Source organism: Chroicocephalus ridibundus, chromosome 1, assembly GCF_963924245.1.
Source record: "Chroicocephalus ridibundus chromosome 1, bChrRid1.1, whole genome shotgun sequence".
Taxonomy (NCBI): Eukaryota; Metazoa; Chordata; class Aves; order Charadriiformes; family Laridae; genus Chroicocephalus; species Chroicocephalus ridibundus.
Window position 1 is genome coordinate 99,176,133 of NC_086284.1, and position 20,571 is coordinate 99,196,703.

At 41.2% G+C, this 20,571-nt stretch overlaps 1 protein-coding gene across 3 annotated transcripts in view; it reads left to right on the top strand.

The window, feature by feature from the left end:
- Nucleotides 1-20,312, top strand: part of WDR4 (WD repeat domain 4) — a 22,507-nt gene extending 2,195 nt beyond the window's left edge. For 2 of the 3 annotated variants that reach the window (XM_063345016.1, XM_063345026.1), the window contains 9 exons: nt 382-528; nt 2,717-2,873; nt 3,481-3,593; nt 6,702-6,762; nt 8,101-8,199; nt 13,839-13,903; nt 15,437-15,620; nt 16,515-16,584; nt 19,146-20,312. In XM_063345016.1, the coding sequence (XP_063201086.1) occupies nt 382-528; nt 2,717-2,873; nt 3,481-3,593; nt 6,702-6,762; nt 8,101-8,199; nt 13,839-13,903; nt 15,437-15,620; nt 16,515-16,584; nt 19,146-19,327 (1,078 nt within the window). In that variant the 3' untranslated portion in view covers nt 19,328-20,312. The remainder of the gene's footprint in view (nt 1-381; nt 529-2,716; nt 2,874-3,480; nt 3,594-6,701; nt 6,763-8,100; nt 8,200-13,838; nt 13,904-15,436; nt 15,621-16,514; nt 16,585-19,145) is intronic. The other variant, XM_063345036.1, reaches the window with a different exon arrangement.
- The last annotated feature ends 259 nt before the right edge of the window (nt 20,313-20,571 follow it).

The window sequence follows — 20,571 nt, forward strand, 5'->3', positions numbered from 1 at the left end:
GGATCTGTTCTCCAAGTCATGAGATTTTAAAAACTGAAAAAGTCTTTATTAGTCTAAATTCAAACTGTGGATATAGTTTTACCCATAGACAATTTTACTGTTTTCCCCTAAATTTGTATCAAGATCTGGTAGCACAAACCTTAGCATGTCTTTTGAAGCAAGTAATGATACAGGCTTAGACCTTATGTGAGTTTCCTTTTTCTTGGCTTTTTTCTTTGCATTAATGTTCAAGTTGGCTCAACATTTTAAAGTACAAATAAAACTTTTAGCTTTGTACTTTGTTTTTCATGCTCCTTCTTGGTGGTGTGAGAACAACCTTCTCTTCTTAAGGATTTCGGTAACTCTCAGGTTGTGAACTGTTGTTCCCCTTCTCTCTATTAGACAGGATGAAAACCCAAGAGATAAAGGAAGTGATGACATCCTGGCTTTTGCCTTTTCCCCATCAGGAGATTATTTTGCCTTGACAGATGACAGCAAACGTCTGATTCTGTTCCATACAAAGCCTTCCTGGGAATGCGTTAGCGTTAGGTAAGGAAGCAGGATGTTGCATGTCACTTTGTTACGGAGTTAAGGCTGATTAAATTAAAGTTATACGATAGTAGTACTTAGGATGTTGCCATTTGTTATCACTAAGCTTCCTTTTTTTTTTTTTTCCCCCTGTGTACTGGCTCAAACAACTTTAAAGTTCTTGTGAATTCAAAGATATTTGTCAAGAAAAGATGCATGGTATGCCCCACATCAAGAATAGGAGTGCAGATGTTTGTATCATTGACCAAGGAAAGGGTAATCTCTTTTTTTTTATTCTAGAAGACAGTATTTGCATCTTTAAGAACTGAAACTTTACCCACTCCTAGTGAACGCTAAGGTTGGGCCTGTAGGAGCAATACTGAGCAATTTAGTGAGTGCACTGTCTGATTCTCTTGATTTGGAGGAGAAGATGTTTTGGGGAGTTTATGAACGCTCCTAAAAGCAGATCTTTAGACATGATGCCAACTGTTAACCTTCTGTAGTACGATCCTCTTGAGAAAAGAGTCTGTAACTGTCCACCAGAGGTCCTCCAGTTACAAGTTTTCTGCCACTGCTGCTTGTGATAATTGTCTGTAAAAAAGAGGACCATAAAAGACTTCCTGAGAAGCTACCTCCGCTGTGATGTCTTTGCTTCTGGTGGTCTCTGACATGTGTGAGGTCCTGGTTGCAAATGAAAATGGCGTCTCTGTCAGATTGTCTGTTTGCATAGGGTACGTGATGGGCCTTTGGTGGTTTAACCAATGTTGTAGTGAGTGAATAATCACCCCCAAACCTGCAGAAATGGCAAATTCCATTCATTCTGCAGTCTGTCTTCCTTGCTGCCCTGCCCTGTGTGTCTTGCCCATAATACAGCATTGGATAATTGTTTGATATTTCAGTTTTCTGCAAAAACACCAACTAGGACCATGGTTGGATTTTTTGGGAACATCACTACTTCCTATTAGGAAATTGAGAACACAGGCAAAAGAATGCCAAAATTGAGCTATGTAACTTGTGTTAGTGTTTTGTGGCAAGCTGTATAGAAATTTTCAGGCGATACTAGCTTTTGTAGTCAGCTGTTTTCAGACAAGGGGAACTTTTGAATCTTTGTATTTAAGATCAAAGGCAACACAGTGAACTTGGAGCAAGGCTTTTCCTTGTTGGCAAGGTAACCTATTTTGAAACTGTGCTGTGAGCCCGCAAGGTACTAGTAGGCATCCTTGTCTTAGATGTTTTGCCGTTGTTACGGTATTCCTTTAAGCAGTCACTAAAAAGTATTAGAATTTCTGTCTTCCTACCTGAAGTACTGTATATTGTTCTTTTGCCTCCAGAGAGTCACTGAATTTCAGAGCAGGTGAATAGAAATGTCCATTCCCTATGATCTCCAGTGTCCACAGTCCTGTGTTAACACACAGGACATAGAGAGGTTTGGAGAAGAGGTGTTATGAAAAGAAAAGAATAACAGTAATAACAATAGCTCTTAAGTTGCAGAAGCATACTCCAGACTAAGTAAGTGATTAAACCTTTTTTTAAAACTCATTTTCTGACATCTATGGTCCTTACATTTATCTGAAAAATTGTGAGAAATTCATTACCTGCTACACTGGCAACTGTAACTATGGGATACTGGCAGATGATGAGGAAAAGTCAGAGTTCAAGTTCAGATCTTTGGCTGGACAAGGTACCCTGAGACTCTCTGACTCTGGCTGCGAGGACGAAGAGTTCTTGAGGCTCACAAGGGAGGACTTCCTTTTATAGTACAAACTGTCAACTGGAGAAACGGTTTCAACGTAGTTTTTAGATGTGTTGCTGCAAAGGACTTTTACTAGGAGATCTCCTACTTTAGTCTTCTTTTTCCTATTTATTTAACTTGTATTTTTATTACGGAGAGTGCAAGAAGCTCTACGGTCTTTCTGGTGGGCTGTCTAGGCAAAATGCTCAGTTGAGAAAGTACATAAGCAAAATGCAGGCATGCAGCTTTAATAATCTCTCCTTTTTTTCTCACATCTCCCCAGGTGTTTGCTATTACATAGTTTAGTCATTTAAAGTGCTATTTTGTCCCCTTAACATTATTCTTGTTGCTGCCATTTCAAGAATATTGCATCTGAGAGCTTTTCGTCCAGTCCCTCAGTTTGTTATACTGAGTCTGAATCGAGACGTGCTGACGCTGCCATCCGGCGCTTTTCAAACTATGCAGTTTTTCTTTCAGGTCCGTGAAAAGGAGATGCACTTCCCTGATTATTACAGCTGCAGATGATAAGATTTTGATTGCAGACAAGTCTGGTGATGTCTATTCTTACTCAATAACAGAACCCCAAGCAGAAGGAAAACTTGAGCTGGGTCACTTATCTTTGCTATTGGATGTGGTAAGTATGTGCCTCTGTGTAGTTAGTATACAAACCTGCATTCCTGCTTGTGTTTGGGTCTTCCACTGCTGCTCTTGTCTGAGATCTGGGAGTTCTTTTTTATATAACTGAAGTATGTGGTCTGGATTTCTTCCTACTGAGTTTGCATTTGCAAAGTTTGGTAAGGAAAGAAGCTTACCAAAGGGTTATCTATTCTGGGAGTGTGAGTGTTCAAAAGGTCTTCATGTGACAGTCACAGAAGACTTGATGATGGAATGTATATGGGAATTCAACCGGTCTGTCATGTCAGTTGAGCTCTTCAATGTGATAAGTTTCTTTCTTTTTAAGATGCAGTGGGACTTCTGCCTGTAGCTTCGGAGCTCAGTGGCTTTCACTGGACCTGGTAGTCAGTGTTGCTTGTCTTAGTAAGTGAGAAAGTTACAGTCATAAAGATTTATGCTTCCATTGTCAGTGGAAAAGCGTGGCTTAATGCTTGCACCTGCTATTCTGAGTCAGGAGAAACAGATATTTTACTGCTTATTTGTGTTTTTTTTTCTCATGGCTAGGAAGAATTATATAAAACCAAACATTGAACTACTGGGCACTAAAACTCTCCCTTTACCAACAGGCACTGAGTGCTGATGACCAGTATATCCTAACTGCAGACAGAGATGAGAAGATCAGAGTCAGCTTGGCAAAGGCTCCTTATTATATTGTGTCCTACTGTCTGGGACACAAAGAGTAAGTTTGTTGTGTGCAAAAAGTTACTGTATGCGGCTCTTCACTGTGCCTCAACGGATAAAATGATTGTTTCCTCAAATCACATTAAACAACAGCTAGGTCTGTGTTAGAATCATAAAATGGTTTGGGTTGGAGTGGACCTTTAAAGGTCATCTAGTCCAACCCCCCTGATGGACAGGGACATCGCCAACTAGATCAGGTTGCTCAGAGCCCCATCCAACCTGACCTTGAATGTTTCCAGGGACGGGGCATCTACAACCTCTCTGGGCAACCTGTTCCAGTGTTTCACCATCCTCATGATAAAAATATTACTCATGATAAAAAAAGTTCAGACTTACATCTAGTTTGAATCTACCCTTCTAGTTTAAAACCATTACCCCATGTCCTATCACAACAGGCCTTATTAAAAAGTCTGTCTCTGCCTTTCTTGTAAGCCCCCTTTCAGCACTGAAAGGCAGCAATAAGGTCTCTCTGGAGCCTTCTCTTCTCCAGGCTGAGCAACCCCAGCTCTCTCAGCCTGTCCTGAGCCTGTACTGCAGCCCTCTGATCATTTTTATGGTCCTCTTTTTGCCCCCTTTCCAGCAGGTCCATGTCTTTCCTGTGCTGAGGGCCCCAGACCTGGGGCCCAGATGGGGTCTCCCCAGAGTGGAGTAGAGGGGCAGAATCACCTCCCTCAACCTGCTGCCCACAAGAGACTCCAGAGCCTGGAGATTGTTAGTCTTGAGGTGGAAAGTCTTGGGAAGTCTTTGTGGCTTGAATAGATGCTAATCTAATAGCATCTCATTGCTGAGCTCAGACTTGGAGGTTCTGTGGTAACACAAAAAAGCCAGCTGCATCAGTAGAAAGGATAGAGAACTCTTTCTGCCTGGACATTAGACTGCAGTGAGCTGGAAGCTGCAAAATGATTTCATAAAGTAGATTCAAGAAATCACACTTCTTAATGTAGTTACTTGGTCTTTCTAGTAGTTGTTTTTCTTGAGATTGGTTCAATTGCTATGGGCAAGAACACTTAAGAAAGTAAGAGGATCTGTGGAAGGTGGATCATAGGGGATATCCCTGTAGAAAGAGGATGTTCTGCTGTGTTACTAAGTCTAGTAAAATGCATGGTTCACTCTGCATAAAAACAGTAAGTATGATCTTTCCCTTCCCCTCCTTTTCCTTCTCCTCCATCCTAAAGGTCCTTCTGATTACAGTGATCTGAAGAGTGGAAGGCAGCAAAGCAACCTGCTGGCTGTTCTGATGCGATTCAGATGCGCTCTGATTTGCGAGGAGATAGGTAGTTCTTTTGGTATAGGAATAGGGCTTGTCTTCTAGCCAGTTTATCAGGACTTCCTTTTCAGCCTACAGGAGGGACTGTAGTTTCCCTTTTTTTCCCTTTAGTCCTTTCCCATTCAGAAGACACAAATGGCAAATAGACTTTTAAAAGACTTTTCCTCTACATTTTGCTGCTTAAAATGTGTCAGTTGTGGTATTTTCAAAGTCTCTTGACTTTTGCCTTCCCCCTCTATGTGGTTTTGTAGTCTTTTGGAGGTTTTTGTTGTCAATTGTTATGTTTTTTGAGTAGGGTAGGGGGGTTGTGCAAATTTTTTTTGAGTGGCCACTGCTGCATTTTGAAGTCCACAATGACAAGGTAGCAGGGAAGACATGACCCTGCATAGGGCAGAGAACGCACCTAATTCTGCTTGTCTGGCTGGTTAGTTACCTGGGGATAACACCACCATTCCAGGCCCATCCTTCCGTAAGATGATGCAACGTGCTGCAGTCAGCTCGCTATATCAGAAATAAGAGGTAAAGAAAGATGGCGTGGAACTTGAGATGTGGGTAGCAACCTATCTAAACTTACCCACCAAGATGTTTTAATAGAGCATTTAGGACACATTAATTTGGAGTGTCAGTCTGGTTTTAATAACATCATTTGGTAGTCTAACCTGCGTAGAATTGGCATAGTATAAAAGCAAGAGACTACACATGTTAAAGATCTAAGTAGTCTTTGATCAGGTCAGTTTCTGTAGCGTATTTATGGAGCCATGTCTGATGTTTCCACCTACTGTGTATGTAGTTGTACTTCTAATGAATAGAACTTGATGGTCAGAAAGACACTTTTAAATGGGGGCTATTGTGTCTGCACAAAGAGTTCATTAGTGGCCACAGAGTGGAAAGGCACTTAATGTAAATGGATTGAAATATATTTTAAAAATTAAATACTTAAATTAGGAATGAATAAGCAAAGGGTTACATAAAGCAGCTAAAATTGTCTTGTTTCATGCTCCTGGATTTTCTTCTTTCAATGGGGTACATGGTGATTCTTGCTGGATCTGTTACACCTTCATGCACCCGTTATTACTGCTTTTTCATGAAAGACTGTATTACAGTGACCAGATCTCTTTCTTCTATAATTTTTTCTCTTTCTTTTTTAAATGGCCTTAAAATTATGCTCGTTTTCAAAAGCAAGACTGTACCACTCAGGTAATGTTCTGCTCAGGTCACTACATTTTAAGTTGCTGAACTCTCAGATAATAACAAACTCCATAAGCTCAGGTCCTCATTACTCATCAAAGAGAAGTCATGGCAGACATAGCAATATTGCATACTTCTGAAAAACAAGGTTTCTGGATGAATGTAGATACTGGAGGTAAATTGTTTTAAAATTTTGTAAGGACTGTTTTTGGGTTATCTCCAACGGGGATGGGAGAGATGTGGTACTCTGAAAGCCGAGTCATCACTGTTGTGTTTCAAAAGCATCTGGTGATTCATGTTTTTAATGTGCATCATGAATTGAGAAAGGGGAACATGGTACCCAAGTAAATCTATCTCCATTGGCGTTTTTTAGTCTCAATGGCAGTGTTCTCAGTCAGGAGGAAGTCAGTAGAACTCCTTGAGTGCAGGTGAGGAAATAATTTTTCTTTTAAGTAGAAGGTTAGTAGTTTGTATAGTATATATACTATGTTAAGTATTGCAGACTTTTTTCATCTTAACTGTCTTGATGTGGAGAATCTGTTCAATAGTCAGTTACAATATTCTCTTTCAAATTGGTGTGTTCTCGTATTGTATGTGTTTAAAGACCTGTGTCATGCAAGAGAGTTCAACTTTTGACTCCTTTCCCTTTAGGTTTGTAAGCAAAATACTTGTAATACCCAACTATCCTGATCTGCTGTTGTCAGCTTCTGGGGTATGTATTGCAATTTCTTCAAAAAAGTATTTTTCCTGAAAATTTAGACTTTAAAACCCTTGTTTGCTTGTGTTTCCCCCAAGCTCCTTGGGATACTTGGAATAATCTCTCATGGTTTCCAGCATGCCCTCTCTCTCCCTCCCTCCCTTTCTCAGCTTTCTGTTCAGCGTTCAACCATTCTATTGCTAGATCACATAAGTGCCACTTGCTGTGTTTACAGCAAGGCTAGCTTCTTATTAAGGTCTCTGGGATGGAGCAATCACGAAGTCCTCTATTTCTTCATCATTAACTCTTGCTTTGCAGCACAGACAAACTTTAATCATTGGGTTATTTAAACAGCTTTGAAGCAAATGGATATTATATGCTAGCCTGTCATTATAATGAGCGTCTTGAGAATTAATGGCCTTAGATTCACAGATTTTTAATTTTTTTTAGAGCTCTTGAGATAACTGTTCCCTCTTCACCCTCCCACTTGTTTTCCCCTGTGAGACTTGTTCTGAAGTATGTCCTTGTCTCTGTCCTCATAGTTTTATGTTGAGTGCACGTTGTGTAGAGTTTGCAGTGCAGTGCTACATGGTGCTTGGGTGAGGACTGAAGAAGTGAGCGTTCCCTCCTTTTCCTCTCCTCAGCCCTTTCCTTAAATTGATGGGATCTTGCTGTCATGCTGGACTTGTACAGGGTGGGTAAATAGAGTTGGTCTAAAGGAAGGGAAGCAATATTCTTTGTTTCTCAGACTAACAAAACTGCATAGGAAACAAATAATGTTTTCTGTGAAGATGCGAAGACCATATTAATTCTTAGTATTTGGTTTCAGCTGCTGCCTTTGCTTCCCTGTAGCTCTCCTCTCTTGTTCCTCTAGTTCTTTAAGCAACTCTAGTGTTAGTGCTGTGTGCGGCTGTATTTCATTCTTAGCAAATGCTCTTTGATGACTCTCTTTTTCCAGAGAGGAGTTTAGCTTCTCTCCAGGAGGTTACTAAATCAAATGAGAATTTGGGTGATAACAAGAGCAGGGCCAGAGAAGGGCAACATAAAAGAAGAGCCATTAAAATGCTGAGTGCGTGTATTACCGTGCTATTTGAGACAGACTTTAAATGCACTCCTCCAGCTACCCAATTTCCACTTCAAAAGGAGAATTAAAGTTAGCATGATTGAATAATTTAGAATCGAGGCAAAAAATTATGTTAATTAAAATGCTTTATCTGCAATTTGAGGTCTTAACTAAGTGACTATTTAGCAGCTTCTGTGGGAGGCACTTCAGGGAAAAGGGATTTAGCTGAAGGCCTCTCTTTGCCTGAGGTGCTGTTGGTAATCAACTTGTGTCCACTTCTATCTGTCCAGGACTCAACTCTGAGACTTTGGGAGTACAAAAGCGGGGAAGAAGTGTACTGCTGTCATCTAAGTACCATCTGTGGGCCTGAGACAACCAAAGCTGACCAGGTATGCCCATGTGTGTTAGTGCTTTTGCTATCGTCCTGATCCCTATGACTCCCAAACATGTTTGTTCCATTTTGTTAGGAGTGCCTCCCTTCTTTCAGTGGCTTTAGAAGTTATGTGAGACTTAGAAACTGTTATAAAAGCCTGAGATTTTTGGGAAAGAAAGTCTCTTAGACAGAAAATAACCTGTAACACTGGAAAGATCTAAAAATTCACCCGTTTTTAAATTACTTAAATTTCACCTTTAACACTTGAATTTTGATCTGAGCAGAAAGAAGCTTTGTAACGTTTGTAACCACCTGCAGTAGTACTGCCCTGTGGAGTTAAAACACTGGGCTTGTTCCTTTGGGTTGTTCTGAAGCTGCGCAGTGGCCAAAATGAAGATGGCCAAGTCCCGTATGAAAACCGAATACCCCAGGAGGTCTCCTTGTCCTGCAGCCTCTACATGACTGTGTGATACATTCACGTTTGGGGTGCTACTGTGATTTGGGTGCTAATCTGATGTGAGCAGTGGTTCTGGTAGTACTTGGTCTCTAGTTCTGTTCTTTCTTGTCACTTGAATTGCCATACGACCTATTAGCAGTGAAACAGCACTTGTCCTTGTCCCTGCTGTGTACATCATATTAAGCCAGCTGCTAATCTGTTGAGTCATTTAGGAGTTATTCATCTTACCACCCGTGCTGCTGGGTGTGTATTTCATGTGAATCTCTGAAAATATTTCTTTCTCTGAAGACCACAGCTGTCTCCCAGTTGTTAGGTGAGTGAGAAGCCCGTAGCCATGCACGGCTCTTAGGCAAAACCGCAGTGGAATTCGTATCCAGCTTTAAATTGAATTGAAAAGTTCTGTCTTTCCTCCCTTGTGTTTTGTTGTGGTTTTGGTTAGTTGAAGTGTGTTGTGTTGTGCACAGCCTCTCCCAGCAGTCAGGAGCCGTTCCTGGAGATCTCTCAGAGATTCTTTACTGTTTATGTGGGTCTGGCCTGATCTTGTTAGTGGGATTCCCAGTTACTGAACTGGGAGCACAACCCATGGAAGGACTGAACTCCTAGGGACAGACCTGACAGAGTTTGTTTCTGTGCAGAAGACATCAGCAAGTTGTTCTTTGTAGTAATAATGTGCAGCTTTCTGCCTGTACGTAAGCCCAGGAGAGCGGCAACTTGCATTGCAGCATTCAGAGCTTTGATACTGGAAATTTTGGTTTTTGCCTGGAGTTACTGTTAGCAGGAATTCAGGGTGGTATCATATGGACAGTTTAACCTGCTCCTGAACTTGAAAATAAAAATGTAAACACACCTGAGCCAGAGACCTCTCATAGACATTCATGATGTCTCTGGCTCATTTCGGCTTGAGTTTAGCGCTTGAAATCTTTGAAGTAGCTGCTGCTGTGCTTTTTTCACAAGCAAAAAATGGCTGTACCAAGTTATGTGACAAGTCCACGTAGCTGGCATCCTCTTGTAGTCTGCGTGTAGCAGGATTTGAGTGAGGAAGGGAGAATTAAGAGTGAGGCAAATGTACAAAATTACTTTGCCACGTATAGCCTGCTGGAAATAAGTTGCTCAGTGAGTTTTAAGACCAGAGTGTTTTAGCTTTGTGTTCAAAAGTAGCTAATAAGAGTGCTCTGTTGAGACAACATAGTTTGATAGCTATCGAATCTTGCAGTAATGTTGCAAGGCATTTCTTTTTGCGGGAAGAATGATTTTATTTTGAAATACTTTGCCTTCTAGCTTTATTGTATCATTGAGGACTAGTAAGCAACTATCTGTGAATTGGGGAATCCTATTATTAATTTTAAAAATGCTACCTGTTGCTTAGACTGGCTTAGCATTTTGTAAGATAGCTTGCATGTAAATTAACAGTGCTTGATCTCAAACTGAATCCTAACTCCATTGCTTACAAAAAAAATTATCAAAAATAATACTAAACTGTATAATAAGTCTTGAAAGTAGCACGGGTTAAACTAACAAATGTTAGAGGAAAAAAACTTGTTACTGCAAGCAAGAACTAAATTTAAAATAAAATTAAAAAAAGAAAAGGCAAAAAGCTCCAACTCTTACAATGCTTTTGAATGTAGTTTAGTGATACTTCCCATGCCTTCTAACACACTTGACGAAGTCCCTTCCATAGGATACTCTGTACTGATGGAGTCTCTCGGTAGAAAGCTGGGGTTTCCTTTGACTATTTGAGAAGTCTGTTTAACTTCTTTACCCCAGTGTGAATAAACAATGAGAGAAAGGGAAAACCTATAAACTGATGTTAATAAATATAACATAGGAGTTAATAAACTGTATTCCTGCAGTGTTTTGCAGTTCTTCTACCCATTGGCATGTTTTAGCATCTCATAATGGTGGTTGTGGAAGCCTCGGGGCTCCTTGAATCTGTGAAATTCTGCTTACTGCCAACTCTTACAGGCTTTTTAAATTCTGTCTCTGAAAACACTAAATTTGTATGGTGCTCGAGGGGTGCAGAAGACTCAGCTGACTTCCAGAGTTCGTATGTACTTGGAATGGTGATTGAGGAGTGTTCCGCTGATTACAGACAGATAAATGACAGATTTAAACCTTAATGCGGTTTATTGCCACCTTTGTGCTGTATTGCTACACAGCTGTAAATATGTATTTCTGTCAGAACGATTACTGTCTTGCTGGCCAGCAGGACCAAAGGGGAAAGGAGACTTGTGTTTTGCTGGCATCATAGTGCTAGAAATGCCAGAGATGTGCATCCAGGTGTATCAAAGATCATCTTCACAGCCTGGTGTGACATTTATAGTCTGAATTTAAGGGAACAATCTCTCATCAGCACTTTTTAGATTGTAACTAGCACACTGTCTGCAGATGGCTCTGGCAACCAAAGATTACATGGGTATATAAGTGGTTTTTGTTGTTTTTTTTTTCTTTTGCATTTCATGTCATTTTTATAGTTGATAACCACTGTGAGCGCACTGAAGCTTCAAACACAACTTGAAGCACAACGATAATGGAATCATCAGTAATGGTGGGTCATGTGAACACATAAATGTGGGCTTATTTTGCTTGGCAGATGATGAATGTATGTCTGTTTTTGGAATGTAGGAGTGTTTTTGAGCAGTGTAGCATTGGTTTCAGATGATGGGTTGCAGATCCCTAGTTAATTTTCCCACTAGAATGGGACTAATTCTCTAATTTCATAGTGCTGTATAAATATTTTTTCCTGCTTCGCAGCTTTCACCTCATCTGATCCTCTTGACGGCAGAAGCTTGTTTAAAGTCCAGAATATGAATTGCACAACTCTACCCCAGTGTTTCAGTACATTAATTTTTCACGGGGTCAAGTCTTCTCACAGATGACACTAAAAGTTAATTTTTAGGTGTTGGCAGGCTGATAACAGTGTCATATAAATGCTGAATAAGTTCAGAGAGTATCAAGCGAACATCTGTTTGTCACAGACTGCTCTTGTAGCTCTCTAAGTTAACTGATTTCATAGGCTTGTCCTTGAACTAGATACTATTCTGGGTCTTGGCATTCACTTTGCTGATTGTTAACTTACCCACACATGGAAAGGAAAGAGCTTGCAAAGAAGATGCATTTTCTTGTCTCTGTCCAGCTGTGAATAACACTTGGTTTAAATCAAAAGAAGCCGCCTCCTCCCTCCCCCAGTCAGGGTGGGGGAGAGCTGCTGCATACTTCAAGTTCGCGGAACCCTTTGTCTCTCTGACAAAGCACTCAGCTGTAGGTGGGCACTTCCCAGCCCCGCACTTGGCCTGCATGTTTGTCATAAGACAGGCAGAGAGGCAGAGCTTTGTTATTAGAAATAAATATTGCAGGTTTTGTGGGTTTTTTAGTATATATATATCTATCTGTATCTATGTTGGCTTGTTCCCTTAAATGTCTAAAGAACCCACTGGCAGTTTACAATAGGAGCTGTCATTTCTACTCTAAAGCTGTAGTGTAAAATGGCTCCATGCTGCAAGAACTACCTTTAGATGTATTAGCCACAGAGAACCTTTCTGATTGAGCCCACTTGTCCTACCTGGTATTTGGAACCGTAAGCATTTTTTATGTCCGTCTTCAGCAGGGGTCCTGGGTCCCAACGTTAAGTGTGGACTGACAGCTTAGTATTTCTGCAGAGTAGCGAGAGATTAGTCCCATCTGTTCCCAGGAGCACTGAAACATATCATCCTTTTGATAGTGTTTTTTATGAAGTGCTCCTCTTCTCTCCAGGCAGGCAATCGAGTATGTGAGTGAAAAGTGTGTGCAGGCTGGTGTTCTTGCGTCCCCTCCATGAGGTTGTATCACACAATGGATTTTGGTTTTTTTCTCGTGTGCTGGAGATGCACTGTGTAACCGTGGTTTTCAGCTATATTTATACCATTAATTAAATTTCTTTCGTGCAGTTGGTTTATCTTCTAGTAGTTGCATCATGTACTGTTGACAAAATAGTTAGCTTCTGGTATTAAACTTGCTGACTTGAACGTTTGGAAGCTGTACAGCTTGCTTTTGCTTTCCTACATTGATTGTAAAATTCTGAAACAAGCAGCCTGACAATGGTAGCTCAAAGGGTAAAATTCTGTGGTTACTCCCAAATTCAGCTTAACCTGGTGAACCAGAGGTTCTGTCCAGTGAGCAGTGGTGTTAGGGAAAGAGGTGAAGGCTGGAAAGGGGGTAATAGGAAAGAGGAATTGAGGATGCATCTGAATTCTGCCAGCAGAGTGTCAAGAAGATGTGTTTTCCCTGCCCTAAAGCGAATAACTCACTACTCCTCTAGTAGGAAGCTTTTATTGATCAGAAGTGCTGATGTTGTCGCCCCTTATAAAATCTACTTGAGAACCAGCCTTTCGCCTTTGCAGTTTTGTCTTCCGCATTATATAACAGATACCTTTGAAAAAGCACCCCCGGGCTGCATCTTGTAGTTTCTCTGCTCCTCCCAAGTTCTTACTTCCCACTCAGGGAGCCTCAGTTGTTACATATTTCAAGTAGTATGGTTTGTGCAGCAAAGGTATTTCTCTGATTGTCTCCTAGAAAAAACGATGTATCTTCTAAATTAGGAGTGTGGTGTGGGGTTTTTTGTTGTTGTTGGGTATGGGATATTTTTTTTTCTGGTTTGCAGGGGTTGTTTTGTGTTGTGGGTTTTTTTTTTTTTTTTTTTTTTAATGAGGAAAGTGGCCTCAGGCAGTCTTGCCTAATTCTTCAGAATGTGTTTTTGGTTATATGGTGTGGATTCATGCAGACACAGGTTGAAAACAGAGACAATGCAGCAAGGATATTAGCTATGCATCACTCTTTTAAACAAACATAACAGCAGCTAATGGCTTGTGTTTATAATCTCTAAACTGCCAGTGTGGTATCCTGGCTGAGCAGGCTTCATGCTGATGTCTCCTGCAATACTAATGGCAAAAACAATGTCTGAGGTATATTTTCCTATATCTGTTAGTTTGTCTGTTAAGAGTAGTTCACTAAAACCTTTACCTTTGATCTCTGTTTGGGTGACTGTGAAGGGAGAAGTGTGGAAAACTTCATAAAACAGCAAACGCTGCTACAATTCAGTAAACGGTACAACTACTGTAAATTAAGACATCTGCTAAATTTTATAGGCTAAGATAGGAAATGGAATTTTTCTGCCCATAAATAGCCTTAACTTACAATGATGTTTCTTTTTCTTTTCCTAATAGAAATACCCTGTGTCAAGAATAACCTACTGCTGTGAAGGTAGTTATGTTGCCATTCTATGTGATCGGTAAGAATAAATGGAATAATGGCTAAAATCATCAGAGCTCCTGCACAGGCAAGAGCAGTTTTCCCTGTTGGCTGTCTGAACTTTCCCCTATCCTCAAGTACTTGGTAGCGTGGATCCCTGAGCATCCCAGGCATGCCTGTGGCCTCTCAGGGAGCCTCTGGGTCCTCTTTGTACTTGAGCGTGAGGGTTACCCAGCTTAGTTAAATTTTGCAGAGTTTGTGATGTCTTTCCCACACGGGAGGAAACGCAAGGCTAGGAATGAACAAGAGCCCTGCTCAGTCCTGAGGATGTCTCCCTAAATCACTGTGCCTGACCCATGTGTTTTGGGTATCATTTTGTTCAGGGTGCTGCAGCGATGGAGCGGCCAAACTTCTGTTACCATACTCTGCTCCTGTAAATGTGTTTGGCCATTCTGTTTAAAACCACCACATTGCTTCAGTTTAAAAACATGGAGAGGCTATGTTGACTTTTGGGTTCAAATGTATGTGTTTGCCTAAGGAGAGTGTGCTAAGGAGCTGAAGGGCCCAAGCCCTGAGGAACCTTACAAATCCAACTGGCGGAAAATATCTTGCAGGAATGGACAAGTCCTCTTCCCCTCTCTTTCCACAGCACCTTAAGCCTGCCAAGGAAGCTGTTCTTCCTGACAAAAGCTTGCCAACAGGAACGGGAGAGATTGCCAGAGCTGCCTGTACAGTGAAATCGGCAATCTGTCCCCTTGGTGAACTTGCTCTTTGCCAGAGCGAGGAGCGGTAGCTGCTTCCTGTCACACTTTCTGCATGGGCATCCAAACTGGCCGTGGCAGGGGAAGCCATTTCAGCTGAGGGCTGTGCCCATGTCACTTAGCCCAGGGGCCACACTGTGCTCTGCATCAGGCTTTTATGTCCAGCTCCACAGCCCAGCATTTCAGTGCTGCCATATGGACCTGGTAGGCAACTCAGGAGGGAGCCGAGGTGTCCTGCCTGGCATGCTGGGGACCTGTCGGAGGGAGGTTAGGAAGCTCGGTACGTAGATGGTGTGACCATTAGGAGTAAGTGCTGATGGGAGAGATGGAGATGAGTGCAGCACCAGAGTTCTGTTCTTCAGCCGTGTCAAGGTTTCCTGGCCCTCTCATTCCCTCTTCCCCTCCCCAGCATGTAATTCCTTTTCTGTTTTATTTTGACTGGTGCTCAGCTGGATGTTCCTTCAAGTGAAGCCCAGTAGGCCAGTATGCTATGATGCAACACTCTTTATATAAATCCTTAGCAATCCTTACGAAATTCCCTTCACTGCCTTTTCTTTTAAAGAAAAGGCAGTGTTGACTGCTTTTTCTTTCATATAACACTTGAAAAGCCATTTGACATGTTAGGTATTCACAGCTTCTGCCTCAGATCATATAAGCAAATTGCACTTGAAGTACTAGGGTATTTTTTGCAATTCCTAATGACTTTGCTTTGGCTCTGCTTGGAATTAGAGTGGGTGGTTGTAGTTTGCTGAACTAGTGATGGCTGTAGGTGGATTTGGTAATAATGGTAATTAAGTTTTTCCTCTCAAAAGTATTCCCGCAGTCTACGTCTTTCAGCTTGATGCCATTGCCCAGCAGCTAGTTTACAGACAGCAAATCTCTTTGAAACATAAAGTTTGGGACATTGCATTTGAGGAAACAGGAGATCTATGGATTTTGGAGGAAGACAGGGAAGTTCCTCTTCAATTGTACAGACCGTGTGATGGACAATGGAAGGTAGATACTTTTGTTGTGCTAACATCCTGAATGTTTTATGTTGTCTTGAGGCCATAACAAAAATTGAGTGAACTATGTTCTGTGAAAGCTAAATGGCACACTTCTCTGTGTCTTGAGACCGAGCAAAGTCATAAATACACATCTCAATTCTACTTCTCTCACCTGTGTATTTTGCAAAGATGCTGAGAACTTGTTGTGAGTACCAGTCTCTTCTCTGGTAAAGCTCACATCTGGCATAGCGGGATCAAGCAGAGTGGTTGTCAGCAGTTGCACTCAGTACTTTAAACCATTGCCTGTGCTTTCTGTGTGCTACGCTTGATTATTTAAAAAAACCTACAAAACAAAAAAATCCCTTTGTGGTTTGCTCAGGAATGATTTCCACACAGCCTTCCCTGTACCTGCCTCTGAGGGATCCTTTGGGGGAAACAAGGCCTTCTGGAATCATTAGGGGATACTTTTTTTTTCACTGAGAACAGGGAGTCAAATTTGAGGGATGTGCTGTCAAGTTCTCTGTAATAGTCTGTTAAACAGCTGGAAACTCACTTGTTATCCTTGTAAGTCCCCAGCTAATTATGGTATAGTTGTGAAGTGGTTTTAAATGAAACTCTCTAGACCCTTACGTGTTCCTTGTGATATTCCTTTGCCTCACAGATTAGTAAGCGGGAATCCATTTTCTTTTCCTTCAAGCTGCAAAGCTTTCCCAGCAGAACACATGATCGCAGGCCACATTTCTATAGCAGTCCTGGAAAAAAGGAGCCTAAAAGTCGTCCTTGATGACTCTCCTCTCATGCACTTGCTCTCCTTTCAGTGAGCAGTTGAATTTTTTAGTGTGCTGTGAAACATTAAATTTTTTATTATTCACAAAATATCATGCAATGTTCCTTCTTTTCCCAGCCTGTAACTGATGACAAAGGATTACAGAAGATGTCAAAGTATCTTCAAGACAACTGGACGGTGTTTGAAGGTGAGAAATTTGTCAGAAAGGCCCAGGAAATGCAATTGTTACAGCTGAAGTATAAGATTTAGGAGCAAAATCAGAGTTCAGGTCAGTTCGGCTGGCTGCTGGAAGTCGCTTAGTCTTTCAGTTTTCTCAGTTTCATCACTCCATCTGGTATGGAAGTTAGTGTAGATCATGAAATGCATTCAGGTTACTGCTACCACAAAATGCTGCCGGTATTTAGATCTGAATTACAGCATTAGAACTGTTTTACGTAGGCACTGTATCACAGATGTATCTAATCACCCTGTGACAGAGCTGCTGGAGTCTGTCTTACTGCTGTGATATCGAATATTGTTGTTTGTTGTCTTGTCTCTTACCTGGGCGTGACACTTTATCAGAAGTACAGCGGAGATGGTAAGAATTGGAACAGCCATGGGAGGAGCAGCTTTGCTGTAAAGATGAGCGATCCAGGTCCGCCTCAGCAAGGCAGATTATGTGGAGCTTGCTGTGGCTGGAGGGTGTGACCCTGGATGGTATCATCAGGGGTGAAATTGTTTGGTGTCAGAGTTGGTTCATTTTGTTCTTGATTTCTGTCCCACCTCCAGTCTCTGGCAGAAAAATAATACGTGATTTACTAGTTCAGAAGCACCCTGTGTTTTCAGGATTTTTTTATTTAAAAACCACGCAACTTTATTTAAAAGCTGAAGTTAGGGCAGTGATGGCTGCAGGATAGAGAAGGGTTGTGTTATGCCATGTGCATTGAGAGTTGATTAGTTGAAATCTCTGTCCCGTACGTTTTTCTGGGAGCCTGGGAATCTTCTTCCTTCAAAAAGGTGTTATGGTCGCCACTGGTCTCTTGGTCTGTTCTTGGCAGTCCTACATAAAGGTGATTAACCCACAGGAAGAGTTGCAGGAATGCGCAGTCCAATGTGTAAAGTCTCCTTAATGCCTAGTATTGTATGGTTTAGTGTGTAGCTGTTATTAAGTTGTCATTAAATTGATGCAGTCTTTGAAATCTAAAAGGAACTCGGGTACTCCTTTAGAAGGAGTTTGCATGTAGACGTTTAGAAGTGTTTGCGTGTAGACGTTGCAGACTTGATAGTTACAGCCAGGCAGATAATTAGAAGTATGAGATCTGAGTGAAAATGAGCAACAGAGAAGTAAAAAGAGCATGCAGGGGAAGAGGTCTGAGCATAATTAGCCAGCATAGCAAATTACTGTGGTACACGGTAGCTGGCTGCTGCTGCATCTGGGAAAGGAGGACTGCTCAGATGACAGGGTCTATTATTGTTAATTAGTAAGGGGAGGCTCACTTGATGAGCACTTATTCCAGTGCATAATTAGTGCTTGAAAAGGTAGTTACTTCTTTTAAAAAAGGTGATCATTATGTTGTTTAAACCCAGTCTTAATGCGTGCTTATCATCTTTTTATAAGCTTGTTTCACCTGATTGATGATTCTGTAGGATTTAAGGTCAGTCTTGAAGTATATGTTGAACAGTTTGACATTCTGTTCTAATTGATCTCAGAAAAAGAGGGAGCAAGATTTAGTGCAGACTGATCAAGTAGAGAGTTGCATGGATATTCAGACTGACAGCACACAATTTCTCCCAGGGCCAAAGGCCAATAAATGGGTTACTACATGAGGGCAGGACCCTCGAAACTAAAGGTAGGCACTTTGCTGAGTACCAGTGAGGGAAAGTTGTTTTGTTTGTGTACCAAGAACCAAGGGGGTGCTGTATGTACACTAGTGCAAAGCAGCACACTAGCTTCAGGACCAAATCCTAGCAAATACTGGATTTCCTTGCATTTGCCCTTTAAGATCAAGAATTTTTGCAAGTGGCAAAAGGTAGAAATACAAAGAGAACTAGAGGTAACTGGCTTTGTCAGGTACCACTCTTAACAATTTTTGAAATGTGGACCTAGCCCAGCTAGTCTCGTTCTGTATTCTCTACAGAAACAATCTGATTGGGGTTTTTCGGATGGTAGTTAGTTCCCTGTTAAAGTCATTTAAATGTAGTCTTGGCGATGGTGTGATGAATATTACGCTGAATTCACAGAAGGTACAACAGAACTATCGGGGTGAATATTTAGAAATGTGCGCGTGCTGTAAGACCTCTCTGTTTGAAGTCTATGGGCTTCTTTTAATACTCCAGGAGAGAAGTCAGCTAAGCACAGTTAGGTAGCATATGCCCTTTGCAGGGCTTAGGTCTTGGGGGACAACTCCAACGGGATGAGTAACAGTAAGTTGCAACAGCAGTCACTTTAAAAACAGAAGCCTTGAAGTCTGCAAGTGCCCAACATGTAGAGAGCTGTGTGCCGCCTTTGCTTCAACGTCAGGTGCTTGCCTCTGTGCAAATTTTTTAGCTTAAAGATGGAGGCTGTGCTTGGCCGTGTGAATGCAGGACAGATGCTTACCAATACAAATCAGGCTTACGCACCGTAAATGCTGATATTTTATAAAGTCGGTAAGACCACAGTAAATGAGTTGAAATGCCACTAGCTAAAATTACAGTGCAAGAAGTCATTGCTGAGACCGCTAAGGGAATTTAACACTTGTCTTCTGTTCTTGCTTTGCCCAACTGCAGGTTTTGTTGGTGCAGAGAGACACTACAGCAGTCTCTACAAGGCCTCCTTTGATAACATGGCCGACTACCTACAGAGGCAAGAGGAAAGGATAAAGCAACAGAAAAAGAAAAGGCAGGAGGATCTGCAGCGTGGTTCGAATGGAGAAACAAAAAAGATGAAGACTGAAGAATCATCACTATGACATTGTTGTTAGCTTGTAACCTTCGCCTTGCTGAAAGGAACTGATCCAACTGTGGACTGTTTTTAAATGTAAAATGAATTATGGAAGAAGACTGGTTTAAACTTCTATTCAGATTCAGGCTTTCAGGTAGCCTGGTATGAAAATATCCTGCTTGCAGCCGATAATGCATTTACAACAGGCCTAAGCTTCTAGCAGCATACAAGTGTTAGCGGTTCAGTCCTAGGAATCTCTAATGCATGATATATGAATATTGGAGATGGTATTTTCCTCGAAACAGGATTTTCTTTTTGCCTACTGTGTTCAGGCTTTCTTCTTCAGGTGGAAGTGCACAGGCTAAAGTTGACATGACTTTTTTGTTCATTTCTTTTGGTTCAGGTAGGGTTTTTTTAAACTTTTTAAAAAGTCTGTTAGTTAATGTAACTAACTTAGTGTACATGGCTATTGGAAAGGGAATGTAGCAAAATTCTTGCTGTATATGAAAGGTTTTAGCTGAGACTTCACCATCTCTGTTTTTACCCTTTACCTTCAGTTTATGTGGTAGGGATTCTGCTCAGTTTCTAATCCATTGCTTTTTACTTGTGGCATATTTCTATAGGAAGAAGTGCAAAAATAGATTTTTATACACTGGAAAGTAAAAGTAAAATGTGTCATTCAACTTTGTTATTGGAAGATTCTTCTATTGCAATATGATCCTAGTGTGTCTGTGAAAATGGTTTGAGCGCCTTATGTGCAGAACTTGGAGAGCATTCTGCTTCTTTCAACAGGAACTCTTTCATGTTGCAATTAGCCAAGAAATACATCTTTTTGAAAAGTTATCAGTAAGAGCCTTATGGGATCACTTTTTGCTTCATCATGGGGCAGAAGAAATGCGTTTATCTACCAGATGGCATCATGTCTATATGGAATATAATGTAATTCATAAAACCAGATGTAGAAATCTGTACAATCCATTAAAAGTATTCAGAATTAGCCCATGAACCATGAATAGTTCTCTAGGTCTCTTTATATAGGTGTCCTCTTTGGAGTGTCTGGACACTTACAAAATTTTGCAGCCAAATTTTAGTTACACTGGTGTGTAAGATACTGAGATGTAGTTTGTTTTGATAATAGCAGGTATTCAGCAGTGAAGTAGAACTTGTTGTTTATGTCTGCTCAAAATTGCAGTCTTGTCCTTATTATGCGTGCCAGAGGCCACGAGTCTTTCTTGTGCTGTGGGATATCACATGGATTTTCACATTCTTTCT